At 33.9% G+C, this 21,151-nt stretch overlaps 1 protein-coding gene and 1 long non-coding RNA gene across 3 annotated transcripts; one reads left to right on the forward strand and one right to left on the reverse strand.

Annotated features, from left to right (window-relative positions):
* Nucleotides 1-5,638: 5,638 nt before the first annotated feature.
* LOC107461016 (uncharacterized) lies at nt 5,639-5,924 on the reverse strand. Its single transcript, XR_001586546.3, has 2 exons — nt 5,866-5,924; nt 5,639-5,751 (listed from the first exon to the last, which is right to left on the reverse strand). It is a non-coding gene; the product is annotated as an uncharacterized LOC107461016 (long non-coding RNA).
* Nucleotides 5,925-15,217: 9,293 nt separating this feature from the next.
* On the forward strand, nt 15,218-20,377 carry LOC107461037 (uncharacterized). Of its 2 annotated transcripts, none has more exons than XM_052253305.1 (9): nt 15,218-15,751; nt 17,278-17,381; nt 17,471-17,558; nt 17,990-18,169; nt 18,260-18,442; nt 18,541-18,714; nt 18,812-18,963; nt 19,093-19,219; nt 19,861-20,377. In XM_052253305.1, the coding sequence occupies exons 2-9, from the start codon at nt 17,311-17,313 to the stop codon at nt 19,870-19,872; spliced, it is 987 nt and encodes a 328-aa protein (XP_052109265.1). In that variant the 5' UTR covers nt 15,218-15,751; nt 17,278-17,310; the 3' UTR covers nt 19,873-20,377. The 2 variants fall into 2 exon arrangements, with proteins under 2 accessions (XP_052109265.1, XP_052109266.1); XM_052253306.1 differs by having other exon boundaries at nt 15,218-15,652.
* The last annotated feature ends 774 nt before the right edge of the window (nt 20,378-21,151 follow it).

The raw sequence follows: 21,151 nt of genomic DNA on the forward strand, positions 1-21,151 counted from the left end.
CGGTGTGCTGTCATTCCAGTCGCAGTAACCGCTGCGTCACCAATTCATTGGTACGCCGCCATTTCTGACGGTGAAACATGTTATCGTGAAAACTCGTGTGTATTCCATCCCCCGATTGCCATTGAATGCGTATCCCTCGACATCGTCTCGAAGCCGCGAACAAAAATCCCGCATCCTCCAACGGCTTTGTCGATTGAACGTATATTTGGAGAAGAAGAAACGAATGCATCATCTATTGATGTGGGTTATGAATATTCTTTTAATGGAGGTGTCTTTTTATGCATGTATCTTTTTATACATGTGTCTTCTAATGGAGGTATTTTTTGTGGATGTATCTTTTAAATGGATGTGTCTTCTAATGGAGGAGGGAGGTCGGGAAGGAACAGTCGTCGGGTTTGGGGATGAGGCTGGACTTGAAGAGTGAAAGATAGTATTTATTATGTTTACTAGTGGTAATTGTGGGTAAATTAGGTTTACCATAGATAATTGGACATGTGTTTTTGTTTTTTTTTTTTTGAAATGGGCTCTGGACTCCAGCCCAATGGGAATTGGCGGGAGTTGGCAGAACCCCCTCTTAGTTACCTAGCGGGATTGTTTTATTACTAAGTGCTAAATAGTGTTGTTCAATCTAATAAATTTCTAATTTTTCTTTCCATAGAATTTGAAAGAGAGATTGAAATTTGAAAACAAAATTAAAAGGTTAAGACTGAAATAAGTTTTAGTATTGTATTTGGTATAAAGTATACTAAGTTATGTCTTAGCATCTTATTTGGTTTGAGATAAAAATAGAAACTAAAATGTTTAAAATTACTAAAATGCTCTTATTAATTAAAAAATAAAAAACCCTAGACCCACTCACCTACCCCTCCCCTTCTCTCTCTCTCTTTCCAGACACTCGCTTTTTCTCACTCGCTCTGCTGTTACCGCCAAGTTCTGCGGTCACTCTCGCTCGCTCTGTCGTCACTGTCGAGCTCTTCCGTCACTCTTACTCGTTCTTCCGTCACCGTCGAACTCTTTTGTCACTGTCGCCTTGACTGTCTGCGAGGTAGAATTGACTATGCTCGCTGCGCCGCCTATGTTTCTTGTGTTTGTCGATGGTCCGTCGTGTCGCCTCTGTGTTCTACTATTCTTCTCTTTTCTGTTATGAGATTGTTGTTTTTTATGAGATTGTTGTTGTTTTTGGTATTATTGTTGTTGTTGAATCTGATTTATGAAATTGTTGTTGTTGTTGAATCTAATTTATGAGATTGTTGTTATTGTTGTTAGCACTGTTATTGTTGGTGGTGGAGGTGTAGTGGTGGAGTGAAAGGTGGAATGGGGTTAGAGGTGAAGAGCATATTTGGAATATAAAATTTTAAGTGAAGATATTTTAGGAATAAAATATTATTAAAGTTTCAGTCATCTTTTCAAAAAATTTCAATTTTCTTGTCCTTACTTTTTAGAGATACTAAAAGGATTTAAATTTTGAAGACGGATATTGAAATTTTAGTTCGAGTCTCTAGCTATCAAATACAATACTAAGTCTTACTCTTCTAGTCTCAGTTTAAATACCTCAAAACAAATGTTAGCTCGTGATATGTTCAATAATGTTTTTATATAGATAGAAAATAAAAAAATCAAATAGTTTAAAAAATTGTGTTTACAGTTTTTTTTGTCCTTGATATTTACAATTTTTTTTAAAAAATACTTCTAACATTTAATTTTATTTAATTTTGTCTCTAATATTTACAGTTTATTTAACTTTATTCATAGCACTTTCGATTTATATAAAAATTATCTTTAGACATTTTTACTTTTTTTCACTAATATTTTAGACTGAATTAATCTCTATTATATCTTACTAATTTTATAACCAAAATATGCCACATGTCACTCTTTTATTGCAATTAAAATCAAATCTTTTCTTCCAAAATGAAAGAGCTCTCTTTTTCTCTTTCTCATTCCTTCACACTATAACACCCCGTTACCTTAAGCTTTACCTCGCGCCGTAAAGCAAAGGATAACAAAGTGTCACGACAGAGAGAGAGAGAGAGAGAGAGAGAGAGAGAGAGAGAGAGAGAGAGAGAGAGAGAGCTCGAACAGAGGAGAGGAGATGTGGTGGCTGTGGGTTCTGCGGGGGCTATACCGCTAGGGTTCTTCGAATCTTTTCTTTCATTCTTTGTTCTTTCAATTTTGAGCATGGTTCTAAAAACCGGACCGGCACACGATAACTAAACGCATAGTTACAAATGGAACGAGGCATAATATATATAAAATCTTGTAGATAGCTCCAGGATACACAAGGCAAAATTACGAAACACGAAGTGTCCACACACGATAACTAAACGCATAGTTACAAATGGAACGAGGCATAATACATATAAAACCTTGTAGATAGCTCCAGGATACACAAGGTAATAATTTAAGTAAACAAGATATATATATAAGTGTGAAATACCAAATGAGGACTAGTCACAGCCTGCAGAGTTTAGGCCGGCTAATCAAACTGAATACAATAGAGTTTTGAAATTTAAAACAGCAATAACTTATCTCTCAAAGTTTTTCTGAAGTAAAACCTCTAAGGCAACAACGTTAAATATATCAAAAGTGAGAGTACTACAACAAAAGTAAAGTGAAATAAAACTTAAGGAAGATCATACTCCGCTCTGTCACTACATCTGCAAACTCACTATGGTGGGTTGCGACATGCATCTGAAAAATAACAACAATATATGTTATGAGAACCTGATGTTCTCAATATGGTAACAGCGCTCAGTATATAAGATATAAGGTTTCGGGACGCCAAAGGCAATCCTAGAACTTCTCAACTTATACAGATATTCAAGCTTAGAATAAATAAATAACTCAAACCATAAATAATAAATAATGTTATCTAAACTTAGGGGATTTCTAACTAGTACTAATCACACCGTTGTATCCCACAGCCTTCACAAACCTAACCTCTATGCGATCCCATCGTCACCGCCTACCGAGCCTCTTCAATCCCAGTAGAAAACACAAGTAATGCAGACAAGTAAAGCACAAGTATAGTACATATACAGCAATTAGAACAATTAGCAAGTAAACATGTGTTTCATCTAGGCATAACAGAAATTAAGCAAAGCAAACAAACAGGTAGAAGATGCATATGATGAATACCTTTCCTAGTGGCTCGTGATATCATTTGTCGGTCCATAAATACCAACCCGACACATCCTTCCAGATGTAGCATTCCTACCACGCCCAGAGATATAGGATCTGCACACTCATGCAGTAGAGAAATCTGCCACATCGGAGATATAGGCTCCGCACACTCATGTAGCAGGGAGTCTGCTACGCCAGAGATATAGGCTCTGCACACTCATGCGGCAAGGAAGAAAACAACAACAACTATCTCATCATAAATCATTCCAAAGATATAGTGTTGGGCACACTCTTACAGCAGAAAAACTGCCACATCAGAGAAAGTAAAACGTTTAAAAACAAGATTTTCATTGAAAAATAGGACCATGTGCGTACGCATAGGGTTGTGCATATGCACGCCCAGAGGACTTTTTCCAGCTTGTGCGAATGCTCTCGACAGTAGGCATATCCATGTGTGTGCGTATGCACATTTTCAAAAATTTACAGGGTGTGCGTACGCACAAGTAAGAATGTGGCCCCTGTTCAGACTACGCGCACAGCAGTGTGCGTGCGCACACAATTTCTGCAACATCACATAAATCAGATTTTTGACACCAACTTCTAACGATCATATCTTTTTCTACAAAATTTTGATTTCTATGAAATATATACCGTTTTAAAGATCTTTGAATTATCTTTAATTTGATACAAAAATCATTCAATATTAAAAATTGTAGCTCAATATATGATCAGTCAAAGTTCAACAAAAATCCATTTTTACCAAAAATATCTAAACCTCCATTTTTACCAAACTCTCAAACCAAAATCACTTATTCCACATTCAAAATAGTCCTAATTACCTAAATCACATCAAAGCTCCTAAATTCCATCATTATTCCACTATACAACATCCAAACCTTAATATCCCAATTATTATCATTCATCATCAAATCATATAATCGTCATCATTATTATTCCAATTCCTTCCACACAACACTACTACATCATTTATCAATTCCCATCAACAATACCAATCATCAATTTTTTCATCAATATCATAATCAAACTCTAATCTACACAACTCATAAAATCGTCATCACAATTCACATGCCACATACATAATCCAATCCACCATTTATTTAATTCAATCATATCTTAAAGTAAACTTATCTAAGTGTCCAAAAATATTACATATTACATATTACATAAAGAAAACCAAAATCATACCTTGGCCGATTTTCACGCAACTCAAAACACCAAGCTCAATCTCAAAGCTCCAAAACCATCAAGCTTACTCCAACAAATATCAAACCTCAATCTAACATCATAAGACATACCAACATCAAACCTAAGGTTCACAAAATAACTAAACACAAGAGTTTAGTGAAACCTTACCTTACCTACAAGATTAGGGATAAAATCCAATAATATTCCAATGCTAAATCGCCTCTAAACAACCAAAATCACAAAACTTACTCAAAAACCAAACCAAAAATGCAGAATTATTAGGGCTGGAAATTGGAGCTTGAGTTTCAATTTCTTATCAACAAAGCTTATCTAGAAACGAAGAGCTCGACGAGAGCTTCACGTGGTCATAAACGGCTCAGCAATCGAAGCACCGTAGCTCAAGTTATGGTCACTGGAAGGTGGTTGTGAATAGTCACCCAATCCTCACCTCTCCTCTCTTCTCAGTCAGCGCCCCTTTCTTTGTTTTATGGCAAAAAATGAGCTGAAAGCTCGTTAAACATACATATATATATATGTTGGGCTTTGGGCTCGATTTAGGCCTGGTCTAATCCGTTAGCATTTTTGGCCCGTTTGGCCCACTTTGGGCTAAAACCTTTAAGATTAGCGCCCGGTTTTAAATTCTAAATTATTTTTATCCTTTCAAAACATTAAATCAAATTTTAAAACCTTATTTTCAAAAAATACGCAGTACCGGACAGACTAGAGCCGGTATTGCTGGCTTAATTACCGGTACGTATTTTTACATAAATCTTTCGCAAAAGATACATTTTCCAACTTAGAAAAATTTATTGAAATCAAATTTTACCTTTTTATTTTCAAAATATCATTTCTATATTTTCGAACCTATTTTGGTAATTAAAATATTATTTTATTAAAACAGCTTTACGTAAAAATCCTGGCTCTTACACACACACTCTATCTCTCTTATATATAATCAACAATGACTAATCTATTAGTCTATCTATTATTCTATTATATCTTACTAATTTTACAACTAAAATGTGCCACATGTCACTTCCTCCAAAATTAAAGAGTCCTCTCCTCTTTTCTCTTTCTCAATTTTTCTCATTCCTTCACTCACTTTATTTCTCTTATATTATTATTAGAGCAAGACTCTCTTTCACTAAACACAGTTCTCAATACTTTTCCATACCCTAATTTTTTGATCCAGTTCCATCATAATACCACTAAGACTATTTAAGGCCAATGCTAACCACATAAAATTTTTAAATAAATGCAAGCCAGTAAGACATTGACGAATTAATGACTTGTATGAAAACATTCAGGAACCTTCATCTTATAGCCGTTCTCGAGAACTTTAAGCTGTTCCAAATCTTCCTCAAGTTGCAATGGAGTAGGCTGAAGATCTGGATATATCTTCAGAAACTTTGTATCATAGCTCTGAAAGACGTGTAGAAACACAAACATTACATCCCAATGAAGCAAATACTGGTAATAGACCCATGAATGAAGAGGAATTATTATTATCATGCCCAAAGAATTGAACACCAGTACCTGTATCCCCAGATGAAGCAAATAAGGAAATTGTTGATTGACTTTTCCCGACCTGTACCGTGCATGAATTTATTAAGTTTGAGTGCCTATATATATATATATGATGATGATGATGATGATGTGTGTGAGTTAAAACTCACTTTGTCCCCTAAAATTTCACCTCGGCCTCAATTTCGATCCCAAAATTTGAAGTTACCCGATTGAGACCCCCTAATATTGAATCATGACTCACATTTGCCCTTGCAGTGATCTCCGTTAATGGAATGTTGCTGTGGCACGTTAAATTGCCATATCACAATGATCAAAATGACACTGTTTTAAAAGCGCACCCAATTTTCACTAAAAGTGATGTCATTTTGGAGTACGAGGAGTAAAAAATATTTGGTTTACACCATGATGATCAAAATAGACTATATTTGACCTTTTTCTTCTTTTTCTTTTTATTCTTATATTCTTCCTTTTTACTTTCGTCCTCTTCTTGTTTCTTCGTATGCGTGACTTTCACAAAAGAAAATTATTTGTGATTGGCATTCATCCTCTCCCAGAATGTTCGAAGAGGTTGTTGAAGAACTAACATTGGTACAACAACAAAAGCCGAAGAACATATTAGGAACGAGGAAAATTTTATTCTTTTTTGATACTATGTTCTATGTTTATGTATTGGTTTGAGATTTTCATTGTGTGTTGGCTTGTATTACAGTCTAGTTTTAGGATTTAGGGTTTTGTTAGTTTGTGAATTTTAAATATATTAGGGCTTTGATTTTTTGTATTGCTGAACTTAAAAATGGTAATCATTGCTTAAATGTTTTGTTTTGTTTTTCTATAGATAAGAAAAGAAAATTGAAAAACAAGCTTAAAGAAGATTGTATTTATATTATTTACTCTCTGTTTTTAGCTCATAAAAGTGAAGATATATATGGTACAAAATTGTAGAAATTGTTATCATTGTTATACAAGTAAAAACAGTTATTTTAAACTGTTTCTTGTTATAACTACAAGCTAAGCTCTTCAATTTTATTACTCTATCCGAACAAAATATAAACCTAATTCGAAGTGTTTGATTCAGTTGTGTAAAATTGGACTGTAGGGTATTAACACTATTAACATGTTATTTGAAAATATAAATGATGTCACCATTATTGATTTTGCATTGCAGACGGATGATGGAATAACAATTATTTTCCATCATGGAGGATAATTTGAGACCAATCAAGATAGATATGTGGTTTATGTCAGAGACCACATTGATAACTTAGTTGGGAGAACATGATGGATGTCTTCTCAATAAGGAATTACTACAAGGTGCTAGAATATGACAATTTGAAGGAGTGTTGGTGGCTAGCTCTTGGAAGGCTATTGAAGAGTGGATTGAGAGCACTCTCAAGTGACAATGAATTGCTTGAGATGTGCTTTCATGCAACGAATAATAATGAGATTGTGCATGTCTATCTTGAGCATGGAGTATCTGAACTTGAGGTTGAAGAGGTTCTAGAGTTGATTGAGATGACTCACATTCTAGAAGAACCTGAAATTGACTCCAACTCAAACACCTCATGTATCCTAAATGCATCTCCTGTCTGAAACACTCACATTTATGTTGACCAGTCTACATCCAACCCCATATGGAGCCTATTCCACTTTTCCTGTCCAGCCCACAACTACACCTCCAGTTCAACCTATACAATCACTTCCAACTCAGCCCACCTCTTCAGCTCTAGCCCTGATCACCTCTTCACCACCAATTCAGACCACATCCAAACCCCGTGATAAGCACCTTACCAATCCAGCTTCTAAAGCAAAATCCAATCCTATTAAAAACTCCATACCAACCACCACCATTGTTAAGAATTCCACTCTAACTATAACTAAGAAATCTAAGTCAACTCCAAAAATAAGTGCTACCAAAAAGAACACTACATCACTACCTAGAAGAGTGACAAGATCAACTTCTAGATTTGCTCCGAAAGGGAAGAAGGTTGCTGGTAAGGTAGTTACAATGACACTCTCGAGTAGTGAGAGCAATGACTTCTATGAGAGTGCGGAAGATGAGCTTTATATGCCTGGACCCGAGATTTTTGAGAACTCGAGTGACTATGATTCTGATTTGAGGTGGCTACGGCAAGGATTAGGGAGTGTAAAAATAAGAAAGATAAGGAAAAATCCAAGTTATGCCTTGATGATTTATGTGATGAGGATGAGGTCATTATGCAGAATTCAGATGAAGACATTAATTTGGGTTATGTACTAGGGAAAGTAAGTGATGTCCAGAAATCATATGATGCATTTGATGCCTACCATGATGACTCTGATGGAAATGATTCATGGCATTCCGAGGAGATGAATATCCTACCTAATTCTAATGAAGAATTTGATGTTGTTGATGATGATGATGCATTTCCCATGTTCATGGAGGGAGCTAGATTCGGGGAGTTGAAGTTAGAGGTTGGTATGAAGTTCAATACAAAACATGATTTTATTGAGACAGTAAGGGAGTTCACTATACAAGAGGAGAGGCAAATAAAATTAAAAAAAAACAAAAGTAACAAAGTTAGAGCAATTTACAAATACAAGATGGAGGGTCGTAGTTGGGTTGCTTATGCTTCCATTGATCATGAATAGACTTGTTGGCAGATTAAGACTTTTAATAATGACTATATTTGTGCTAGGAGGACTAAGAACATGGCAGCAAATAGGAAGTGGCTAGCCTTAGAATTGGTGAAAAATATTAGAAAATACCACAACATAAAGCATGGAGAGGCTTCTGATTACTTCAAACAAAAGTGTGATCTAGACTTGAATAAGTCTTCTCTAACTAGAGCACTCACGATGCAAGAAACATTGTTTATGGGAATGTGGCAACATAATATACATTAGTTAGGGACTATGCATAAACTCTTCTCAAAAGTAACCCTGGTTGAAGATTGGAGTCATACCACAACTAGAAGGGGATCCAATATTTAAAAAAATAAACATATGTCTTGATGGGTGCAAGAAGGGTTTCAAGGCTGGATGTTGCCTTTTGATAGAGTTAGATGGAGCATTCTTGATGTCACTCTCTGATAGGGTTAGATGGAGAGGCTTAAAAGAAAGAATGAAGATACTTAGGCCTATCTAAACGAATGACTAAAGGAATCATGAACTAAGGCATACTTTAGCCATGGTCCAAACTGGATAACATATGTAATAATGCCTGCGAAGTGTTCAATGCAAGGACTAAGGAATATAGAGCCAAGCCTATAATTACCTTGCTGGAGGAGGTTCACATGTTCGTGATGAGGACAATTATAAAAAACAAGGTTAAGCTACAACATCACATTGGCAAATTACCCCCTATACAGAAAAGCAGACTTGAGAAGATAAGAAAGGAGTCACAAAAATGGCGTCCAGTGTGGTGTGAATATTATGGTTATCAGAGGTTTGAGATTCATGATTATCCAACAACACATGGTTGTTGATTTAGGAAAGAAAATTTGCACATGTAAATTATGGCAGATTACATGTAACCTTTATTTAATTAACCATTTCCATACAATGTTATGTAAATCTAGTGTATTCTAATACCGATTCTAATATCTACTAAATTTTAGGCATGCCATATGTCCGTACATGTGCTGTCATTTTCAGATTGAATGGTAAACTTGAAGACTACTATCACTCTTGGTTAACTATAGATTCTTATAGACAAACATATAAGCATACTCTGTATCCGATTTTCGGACAAGTCTTGTGGGAGAAGTCTCAATATAGTAAGCCTCAAATTCCAAAAATTCGAAAAAAGTGGGGTCCGTTGAAGAAGAAGAGAAGGAAGGATGCCGACAAAAAAAAATCTAAGGTTGAAGCAACCAAACTGAATATAAAGTACAAAAAATTCACTTGTACTTACTATAGCACACAAGGCTACACCAAGAGAAGCTGTTCATATAAAAAGGCTGATGATGTTGCAGCTACTCTTACTGAAGCAGCAGCAACTGCTCTTGCTAAGAAAAAAGGTAAGGGATCTGATGTTGTTACAATTGATCAGGGTGGAGATGGTGCCTCTAATCAAGTGACTCCTTCGGAGACTCTTATTGATAGTGCTAAAAATGTTGTTACTAATGATGCTCTTAAAGATGTTGCCACTTCTTTAGAGATTGTGCTAACCCAACCACTTGACTCACAACTAGAAGATGGAGATAAAGTGATTTCACCCTAACTTAATTTCATTTGTAGATTTAAATTATATTTATGATTATATACTTGCTATAATTATGTCACTAACTTAATTATATTTGTGGCATGGTAAAATAGATGATCCCAACAGGGAGACCCAACAAACTGCTAACTAAAAGAAAATTCTCTCCAGCTTCAAGCTCAACAAGTCTTGATCTAATGTAGGAAGTAAGTTCTGGAACATCTTTAAAGATGATTGTATATATGAAATTTGTCCCCACATTCGAACTGAAAACACGGTTCAAGTCTCCTAAAAAGAAATGATGGATAATTAGATTAATAATATGCCTTAGTATTATGTTGATTTTTCCTTTTTTTTTTATGTGACTGGAGCTTGGTTATCTTATTTTGTGACTTGGATTAATACATTTTTGGGTTGTGTTTTGTTCATACACTTGCTAAGTTTATGTTGTTTAGTTTGTTTTGACTGGTTTATGACAAATGACGCCCCTGGATATTGGCTATGCTAAGCATGACTTATTTTAAACACATATATGTAGTAACAAGTTTGAAACTTATAAAAAGTTCTAGTAGACTTATTTGTTAAGAATTACATAACAGCTACAGTATCCTAATTATAAGAAAGATGCTTCAACATCATATTTGTTTTTATATTGACTTGCTTCATACTACTAATTTATACAAACAACTATATATTTCTTATCACATCTTATCCACACTTATTCCATAAACAATAATCAAAGACAAACAAACAAATCACCACACTTAAAAAATTTATCCACAGTTTCAAACACCTAATCTCAGATTCTATTGCGCTAACTATCCATGCTAAACTCATCTTCTAATTATCATCATTATTAGCAGGAATTTGTCTTCCCACTATACTGCCTTCTTCCTTACCATTTACTCACACAAAGAAACTACACCATATCCTCTCCGTTGTCTGCCATTTTAACAACAACAAAGAAACAAAATATTATAAGAATACCCAAGAGGAATTGCAGTCCAGTAACATATTGAAGAAGACAATATAGAATGGAAAAATTATACAGCAAAGAATCTACGTTCTCTCAAGATTCGCATATGTCCCAGACTACCGAAGCACAAAATACATTCCACAGCTGCACCAATCTGGAATCTTCCCCAATCTATCACGATTAGGATTTCTGACAGAGACGCCATGAGAACGCGACCTCGCAGAGATCGCAGAAGCTTGGCTACTTGAACCCATCAACTTCCCAACAAGATCGAAGATGGGGTTGCAATTTAGGGTTTTAAGCTTATTTTCGGGGGATTTATTTGGGTCATTTTAACCTTTGCCACATCATGTATCCATCATCGTTCTATTATGGCAATTTGAAACTTAGGTGACAACACAGCTTGGTAACTTAACGTGTCACATCAGCACTCCTTTAACAGAGATCACTGCAGAGGCAAACGTGAGTCATGATTCAATATTTGGGGTCTCAATTGGGTAACTTAGTATTTCGGAATTGAAATTGAGATCGACGTGACATTTCAGGGGCCAAAATGAGTTTTAACTCATATATATAGAAAAAAATATTATTTTTAAATAACAAGTATGAAAATTAATTATTTTTATTTGTGCAACATACTTAAGTACTTAACACCTAATCAAATGTAAAAATATACACATTAAATATTTTTTTAAGTTTTAAATAACGAAGGTTAAAATTAATTATTAATAAAAAATTAAACTCAAAATTAATTATTAATAAAATATTAAACTCTTTCACATAAAAATAATAACTAAAAAGATTATTATTTGAATTTTTTATCTATGGAGACTCTAATCTTCTTAGCTGATGGAGATTTTTGTCCTTTACGACTTTTTTATAAATCTAGTTTGATTCTATAAATTTTTTTGTGTCATAATCTATAATATCAAAATAAAATTGGCATAATTTTAAAAATTTATATTTCCGTAATATTATTATCGAGCAAAAATATTAGTTTATATATAATTTTAACACAAATAAAAAATATCATAGACAAAATTAAAATATTATAAATATTTTTAAAAAATTACAAATATTAATAAAAAATTTATCTTTTTCTTTACCAACGTGGTGAAACGATACACTTAAGTTTTGATCTATACGATTTATTATTATTATTTTTATTTATTTAATAAAAAATGATTCTTTAAATTTTACTATAACCCTATATAACAGATCTAGATTTCAAAGCATACTTTCTCCCCTAAATAAAATTGTTAATTGCACCTTGAGGAATGGAAATTGGAAAGGGAAAGGATGTTGCATTTGGTAAATATGACACAGTATGTTTGGGGTCATAGTGTAAGAACTAAATATTTCACCAACAACAGTTAAAAAGATAAGATGGACCCCGCAAAACTCTCCTTTTTATTTATTTATTTTATTTTATTTTATTTTTTTAAAAAGATATGACCAAAAACAAAAAACAGAAGAATAGAAAATTGAAAACCCTTGCTAAGCCCCTGTCTCTGGTTTCGTACTCACCCGCCACACCCCTGTTCTGAAAACTGGACCGGATGGACAAATAAAAGAAGGGAGTTGACCCAACAATAAGATAGCGTTTGTTTTTAAAGACAGTACATAAAGACATGGACATTAAATAATTAAAACGTGTTTGGTAGCAGAGACATAGACAGTGGATATATTGTCTCTGAAACAGTTTTTTTAATTTTAGTGTCCACTCTTTAACGAGGGATAATGATGGATACGGAAATTAACAAAGTGGACACAGATTTTTTAATGAAAATTCTTTCCCATTTTATCCCTACATATTATTATTATTCCATTGTTGCCCTTTTTAATTCATTTCATAAGCCCTAATTTTATGTCTTGTGCAGCAGCCTTCTCCTCCCAGGTAATCTTCCCCATGCTCTCTGTTTCGTCTCTCCTTCTTCCTTCTCTTTTTTGGATTCTTTTTTCGTCTCACTTCCCAATTCTAGCTCTTTGTCTCTTCTCTTTCTCTTCTTGCTCTCTGTTCCTTTCTTCTTCTTCTTATTTCTCTTCTTTTTTCGGTGTTCTGTGGTTTAGGGCTTCATCTTATTCTTCTTTCTTTTTCTTCTTCTTTACTGCGTGCTTCTCCTCTTCATTTTTTTGCTCAACTAATTTAACTACAATATTTCAGAAGCAAATAATTTATTAGAGCTTTTAACAACTTTTGGAATTCAGGTGTTCTTCTCTTTCTCAGTCACGCAGGTATATAACTCTGTCTTTCCTCTTTGCTTCTTATTTTCATTTGCATTTTTTTACTTTAAATTATTGGGTTTTCTGGCTTCTTTTATTTTTATTTGTTTATTGTCATGAAACCACTCATCCCAAAAGCTTAAGCTGATAGGAGAAGGTAACATTAATGGTTATATCTCTAACATTCCCCCTCAAGCAAGAGCCTCTCTTTTGGGTTTGCTTGATTTTCTATTCTTTTTCACTTTTTGGGGTTCTCCAAGGATCGAACTCTTGACCTTTCGGACATAGAGCTCTGATACCATGTCATGAAACCAAAATCAAGCAAACCCAAAAGAGAGGCTCTTGCTTGAGGGGGAATGTTAGAGATATAACCATTAATGTTACCTTCTCCTATCAGCTTAAGCTTTTGGGATGAGTGGTTTCATGACATGGTATCAGAGCTCTATGTCCGAAAGGTCAAGAGTTCGATCCTTGGAGAACCCCAAAAAGTGAAAAAGAATAGAAAATCAAGCAAACCCAAAAGAGAGGCTCTTGCTTGAGGGGGAATGTTAGAGATATAACCATTAATGTTACCTTCTCCTATCAGCTTAAGCTTTTGGGATGAGTGGTTTCATGACATTTATATTGTTTGTGATTTGAAAATGTAAAAATTGAATATAAACATGAGAAACTGTCTTTCTGGTGTCAAAATTTTTAATTTATACAATCCTGCTGTGAATGAATGATTGAACATATATATTTTGTTCAGAATGGAATAAGGAATGGGAAAAAATATATTGAAGTCTTCTTATTTGTTTGAATGCAAAAATAAAATAATTAGTTGGTTATGTTGTTATTTTTATTCTTATTGATTATTTTTAGTATTTATGTTATTTTATAATAAATTATGATTTATATTTTTTGTCTGTTGTTAGGGAAGAATGGAACCATTGGACCAATCTGAACAATTTAGGCGATTTCTTTTTTATTTTATTTTATGATTCAGATTGAACTTGAGACAGCCACAATATTAATTTTGATGTTAGCATTTTTTTATTTAAAAAATAGGAGAAGGAGACATTTGTTGATTAGGAATAGAGAAATTAATACTAATCCCTTGAGAAGGAATGTGTTAAGCCGAATCATAGGAGGAGGCGATAGGAATTGTAGTTGGGAATTAAGGATGAGCGTAGATGCATTAGGAAAATTATGTGTTACTTAAAGTTCAGGGTGGTTTAAGCGATGAATGTCATGTAAATATACCTGAGCAAGTGATTATATTTTTAATAATTTTAGCTCATCATAAAAAGAATCGCACACTCCAAGTTAGATTTTATAGGTCAGGAGAAACAATAAGTAAGTATTTTAATAAAGTTTTGTCGTCGGTATTACGTGTCCAAAGCCTGTTGTTTGCAAAGCCTGTTCCTGTTCCAGATGACTGCATAGATCCCCGATGGAAATGGTTCAAAATACGTCTAATGAAGAAATGCGGTTGTGGTTTTGTATTATATATGGTTTGGTATAGAGATAGTTTTGAACCTTCAATTTCTTTGCTTTAGAATTGTCTAGGAGCATTAGATGGAACATATAAGATTTTGAATTGAAAAAGAAAATAAAGATAAAATAAAATTAAGAATATATTACAATAGAATTGAATAAAATTTATATTATTTTCATTGCAATTTTCTGAAAAAGTAAATCAAACAATTTTTTTATTCTTTTTTTACTTTTCTTTCGACTTAAATGAAAAGAAATTTTCATCTAAAAAGGACTTTTTTAATAAAAAAATAAAGTTTATTTTGATTGGTTGGACTGATTTAACTGTGAATCGTCAGTATTAACAGTCTGATCAGACATATAAAACTGACAAAGTGACAATATAAAAATTTGACAAAAAATAGTTGAACCGAAAAAAAACCAGATGGTCAGACCGAACCGGAACTCGGCCGGTTTACACAAAAAGAGAAGCTCCTTCGTTTCTTTTTCCCGTTGTTCTCCCTTTCTTTCTTTCAGTCAGAGAAATCACACAAACCCACCCACAAAACCCTAGCACTGTAAGCCTACACCACCGCCACAAGGAGGGGCATACTGCCGCCGTCCGTCTTACTCAAAATTCGCCATCCGTCATCTAGCTTCCCTCGTGCTCCAAGTCTTCAACCCCTGTTTGCTGTCACCGATCGCGGTTGCTTCCTCGAGCTCGGCGTACGTCGTCTTTGTCTGCTCAGCCGCGCTTCCGCCGCCGTTTCTTCGCCGTTCACGTTCGCGTCTTCGTTCGCGTTCTTCGCCGTTCGCGTTCGCTCGGCGTTCACCGTTCGCGTTCACTCGTTGTTCACCGTTCGAGTTCGCGTTCGTCTGGAAGCCACGTTGCTCTGCTTCAAACTCTGCGACCAACCCGCGTGCTCCACTCAGCCGTCGAACTGCTCTCTGTTGTCCCCGCCGTGAGTTCCCTAAACCCGCAACCAGACAATACACTCACACAACAGACAACACCAATACTCTTCTTCAAACTCTGCAACTTCTGATTTCTACTACAATAAGTAATTATTTGATTTGGTAGTGGTTTGGATTTTTTCATAGACTAAATTAAAGTTACAATAGTTTTGTTCTCTTCTCTATCACATTGAAATTAAGCTTTGGAATGTCTTATTTCGTTTTAATTTTACCGCACTCAACATGTTTGATGAAATGCTTTAACCATATTTCTGATTGGTTTTATAATTTCTAGTTAGTGGTCTGAACTCTGAAATTTCAAATTACTCAAATATGCAATTTTTGAAATTAGGGATTTGGGAATCTGATCTCTGAAGTTAGTGATTGATTTCTGATATGTTACTGATTCTATTCTAATATGTGTTTTTGTTACTGATTTGTTTCTGAAATTGAGTAATGGATTTGTTACTGATTCTGTTCTATGGTCTTATGGATGATTATTGGATTTCTAGCCGTTCTGTTGCTGTTTTTAATTTGGATTATGATTTATTGATTTTAGTTATGGATGAAAGTATTAATCAAGAAGAAGCTGCTGATAATGCCTGTTTGAGTAATAATTCGTCTGCCAATCCTCCTAATTCAAATGATTCTGCTAATCCTAATCTACCTAGTTCGAATAATAGTCAGTTACAAGGTTCTTCTAATTTATGGATTTTGATGATTGATAAATCTTCATGTTGGTTTTTAATTTATAGATATTTCTTTTTACTATTTAACTTGAGACTGTATTTTGATAAGATCATATGGATTTGATTGATGACACTTTGTTGTTGAATGCCAATTTTTGTTGTTGAATGCCCTGTTTGTTGCTGAATGCTGAATGCTGAATGCTGAATGCTGAATGCTGAATGCTGTTGGTAATGATGTTTTTGCTGCTGAATGTCCTGCTGTTTTTATTTCTTTTTGTTGCTGCTGAATGTTGGTGGCAGAATTTAGATATGGTCATGTTGATAATTTTTTTATTTTTCAATGTGCTGTGGCTAGTCTTTAATTTCGTATATGGTTATGGATACTTCTTTGTTTTGTAGTTGCTGGTTTTGCTTTGATTTGTAGTTGCTGGCTCCTAATTATTGCTGGTTTTGCTGGCTTTGTTTGTTGCTGAATGTTGGTGGCAGAATTTAGATATGGTCATGTTGATAATTTTTTGATTTTTCATTGTGCTGTGGCTGGTCTTTAATTGTTTTAATTAATAAAACTTTTATTAATTTCAGTTATGGATAATGGTATTAATCCAATAGAGATTAATAAAACTTTTATTAATTTCGTATGATGCTGCTAATCCTAATCCTAATCCTAATCCACCGAAGCAAATTTGCAACAAGTTCTTGCGGATTTTGATGATTGATAAATCATGATGTTGGGATTTAATATTTAGATATGTTTTTTTATTATTTAATTTTTGAGTTTGTATTTTGATAATATCATATGGATTAGGTTGATGATATTTTATGTAGTGTTTTAAATTTCGAAGATATTTTAAAATTTATATTAAACTATAATTATATTTTAGGATGTTTATTTATAATTTATTTATTATTTTATTCTAAAACGGTTTTTTCGGTTGAACTATCAGTTGGACCAGTGAACCAGTGACTAAAACGGTTCGATGACCGGTCCGGTTCTCAGAACCAGTCTCTCAAGCATGGAGAACGCTGCAAACTATGATGCAAATCAAAAGTAAGCTCTCCTTTTTTTCTTCTCCGTACGATGCAATCGATCTCTCTATTGTTCTCCATAATAACGACTTCATTGACTCGTGGTTTCAGAGAAGCGCCTCATCTTGCTGCGTTGTTGAAAGAAATGAAGGAAGGACTCGACACCGTGAATCGCAAAATCCAATCCTTAACTGCCAAGGTTCCATTCATATGGAATATTCACTCCATTAATTTTGCTCAAAAATATATACTGAATTTTATTTCATAGCACTTAGTTTACTATCCAAAGTAACTTGCTATCAAAGACACACAACACATGATACACGACATTAGTAGTCAATATTGATAGTTTTGACTTATATAAATGCTTGACTTTTGTATAAATCTTGAAAATATAAACACATATATCCGGTGTTTCAGTGTTTGTGTGTTGTTATTGTATAATTTCAGTATGTCCGCGTATCCAAGACGGTGTTGTTACCGGTGTTTCATGGGTAATTTGATGATACTATACTTTGTTGGTAGCGAGTACTCTTTAATAGCATTTAGTAGATATGTTAATGGGAAAAACAAGTAATTTGATGTACAACTTTAATTCTTCTGTTTTCACCATGTTTGGATATGTATCAGGTGAAAGAGGATCAATATCCTACAGCAGATGGGTTCAGTTATCTTGAAGCTAAAAATTTGCTGCTTTTGAACTATTGCCAATCCCTTGTTTACTACTTGTTGCGCAAGGCGAAGGGGTTTTCATTAGAAGAACATCCAGTTGTTAGAAGCATTGTAGAGATAAGATTATTTTTAGAAAAGGTCTGGTTTTATATTATCTCTTTCTCCTTTGTATATTTAATATTGTAATGCTTGCATTTTAGGAGTTTGACATCTTTGTTTCTGTTGCAGATTCGGCCAATTGACAAAAAACAACAATACCAAATTCAGAAACTCATGAAAGTTGGTGAAAATGCCACTAGAAGTGAGATTCCAAGTGAGAAGGAGGGGGTTGCATCTGATAAGGCTGAGGATGTGTCAAAGTATCGCCCAAATCCTGACATGCTTGTTAGCAAATCGGATTTAGCAGCTCAGGTGAGCGGGTAAAATTGTTGATTTGATATGCTGAAGGATGACAATATGATGCCAACTTCTTCCATTTTTTTCCCTAATAACTTGATTCTTGAATGCAGGATGGTGATGATGTATATCGTCCTCCGAGATTTGCCCCTGCTTCCATGGAGCTAGAGAGAACTTCAAAGCAAGAAAGGAATGCCTTGAGAAGGGAAAAAGAGATTTTGAAACAAGCTAAGCAAAGTCATTTTATCAGGGAATTGATGGATGATATGGATGAAAGACCTGAGGAGGTGATCCCATGTTGTGATGGTTTTCCCTTGTTATTGATCGTAATGAATTAATGAGTTCCATAGTGATTTTTTCTTTCCGGGCTGCTTACTTTCACAGGTAAGAGAATTTGAGGGAAATAGTAAAGAAGTTGATAGATATATTGCCAAGATGGATGAGCGTGCTCAGCAAGAGGAAGAGTTGTTCACTCGTGTTCCTCTAACAAGACAGGAGAGGAAGAGAGAGAAATACTTGAAGAAATCAAGAAATGGGTATGATGAATGTTAGGATTAGGAATGCTTGCCAGATTTTTCTGCTGTCTTCATTGAATGTTTATGCATGCGTTTTCATTTATGTACATGTTTTTTCCCTACTTAGAATCTGTTTCTATTCTGTACCAGGATGCAAGGTCTTACAGAAAGTTTCTTTGATGAAATTAAGTCATTGCCCTTTGAAAATAAAGGTGGTGAGGATATAATGGGCTCCAGTAAGGGAGGCAGCAGAAATGGGAAGCTAAAGAAGCGAAAGGCATGTACTTTTAATACTTTGAAATTGTTTTTCAAACTTTATAAAACTAATAAACATGTAGAATTTTATTTCAGTTGAACTCCGGTGGTTGTAGTTCATCTATGCTATTTCATCACAGTCCCAGTTATATTTGACATTCACTTGGGTTGCGTTTGAAAGAGAAACAAAGACTAAAAGACAGAGACTGAGAGATAGAGACTAAATTAAGTATCTATATTGTGTTTGGTGTAAAATGTACTGAATTGAGTTATATCTTAGTATCATATTTGGTTTAAGATAAATATGTACATTGAAGTGTAGATTTGGAATTTGAAAAGTTAAATGAGAGTATTTTTGGAAAGAAATGTTAAAAAAGTTTCAGTTTTCGTTTGTAAAAATTTTAGTTCCCTGTGTCTTCACTTTTTTGAGATACTAAAGGGATTGAAATTTTGTGTCCTAGGACTGAAAATCACCAAACACAATATTCAGTCCCAGTCCCAGGAAACAGACGTAGCCTTGCAGTATATATTACCTCAATCCCCGCCTTTTTCCATTTAGCTACTATGTCAGATTTGGTGGAGTTATCCCAATTGCAATTTAATATGTTAAATTTTAGTATTGTGCTGTTACTATCTGACTAACAATTTTATGCTTCCTTGCAGAGGAGACATTGAATAAACAACGAAAGGCACACGTCCTAAACAAAACTGCTATCTGGGAATCGGAAACTGTAATTCTAGTTTCAACCTAAAGGAAGCTATGGCGGAAAGAGCTGGTCTTGGAGAATTTTTCTTCTTTAGTTTGATCATTTTGTTTCAGATGAGGTGTGTTCAAAGTGGGTTAGATTTTAGTATTCCGTACTCCTTTTTTTTCTTTTTTACTAAATATAGGGAGATTCGAACCTACGACTTCTTAGGTGAGTATGAAGAGATTATGCCATTTGAGTTGTAATTCTTATCATCATCATCATCTTTATCTAAATTGAAAGGTCTAAATTGAAAGGTAGGATTGGATATTTAGTTTATCGCATCAATAGACTGCAACAGAAATGAAATGGGTGTTTCTTTATTTTTTTTTTTTTTTTTTTTTTTTTTTTTTTTTTTTTTTTTTTTTTTTTTTTTTTTTTTTTTTTTTTTTTTTTTTTTTTTTTTTTTTTTTTTTTTTTTTTTTTTGAGTATTCTATGCTTTTAGACATCATATATTCATATGTGATCCCTGACCAAAAAAAGAAAAAAGACATCATATGTGATGTTTTGCCATTTACATTAGGTCATGGGCTAACATGGGGTCACCGCTTTGTTTAGCATCGAACTGACATAACAAAATGGATTATTAAACCCTCAAATTAAGAGTTTTACAAAGTTTAGGTTTTTAAATCAAACTTGTGAGTAAATTCAACGAAATTATTAATTTATTAATTGAGTTCTATAATTCAAGCTTATTTAAATTCTACTAGTTCAAGTGAATTTGCGACTAAACTTTTAACGAATTTATTAGTTCAAATTTATAATATAATAAATTCCACTTATTTTAAGTGAATTTTGATAACTTTATTTGTCATATTAAAAGTCTACTAAGGAAAGATATTGTATATAAATTGATCATCCTTGATTTCAAATAGAGTTACAGGAAAAAAAGGGTTAAAAGTACACACACACACACATATATATTACGTTGTTACTTCGTAGTTGTTTATACTTTATACTAATGGCACATGTTAAGTATGGAAGACATGAACAAAAGAGAAAATGATAATGCAAAAAAAAAAAAAGCAGAAAATGATCTTTTTCATTTTATAGAACAAACACAAGTATACGGAGGCTTTTAATCATGAATGCACTTTGTAAAAGAACATGCCCAACGATAATTTTATGGTCAGGAATCCAACTTCATACACTGAAAAGAAACACAAAAATTAATATTTTTGTTTTTATTTAGTGATAATTTAAATAT

The sequence above is a fragment of the Arachis duranensis genome, chromosome 8, assembly GCF_000817695.3.
Source record: "Arachis duranensis cultivar V14167 chromosome 8, aradu.V14167.gnm2.J7QH, whole genome shotgun sequence".
In the NCBI taxonomy this organism is placed as follows: domain Eukaryota; kingdom Viridiplantae; phylum Streptophyta; class Magnoliopsida; order Fabales; family Fabaceae; genus Arachis; species Arachis duranensis.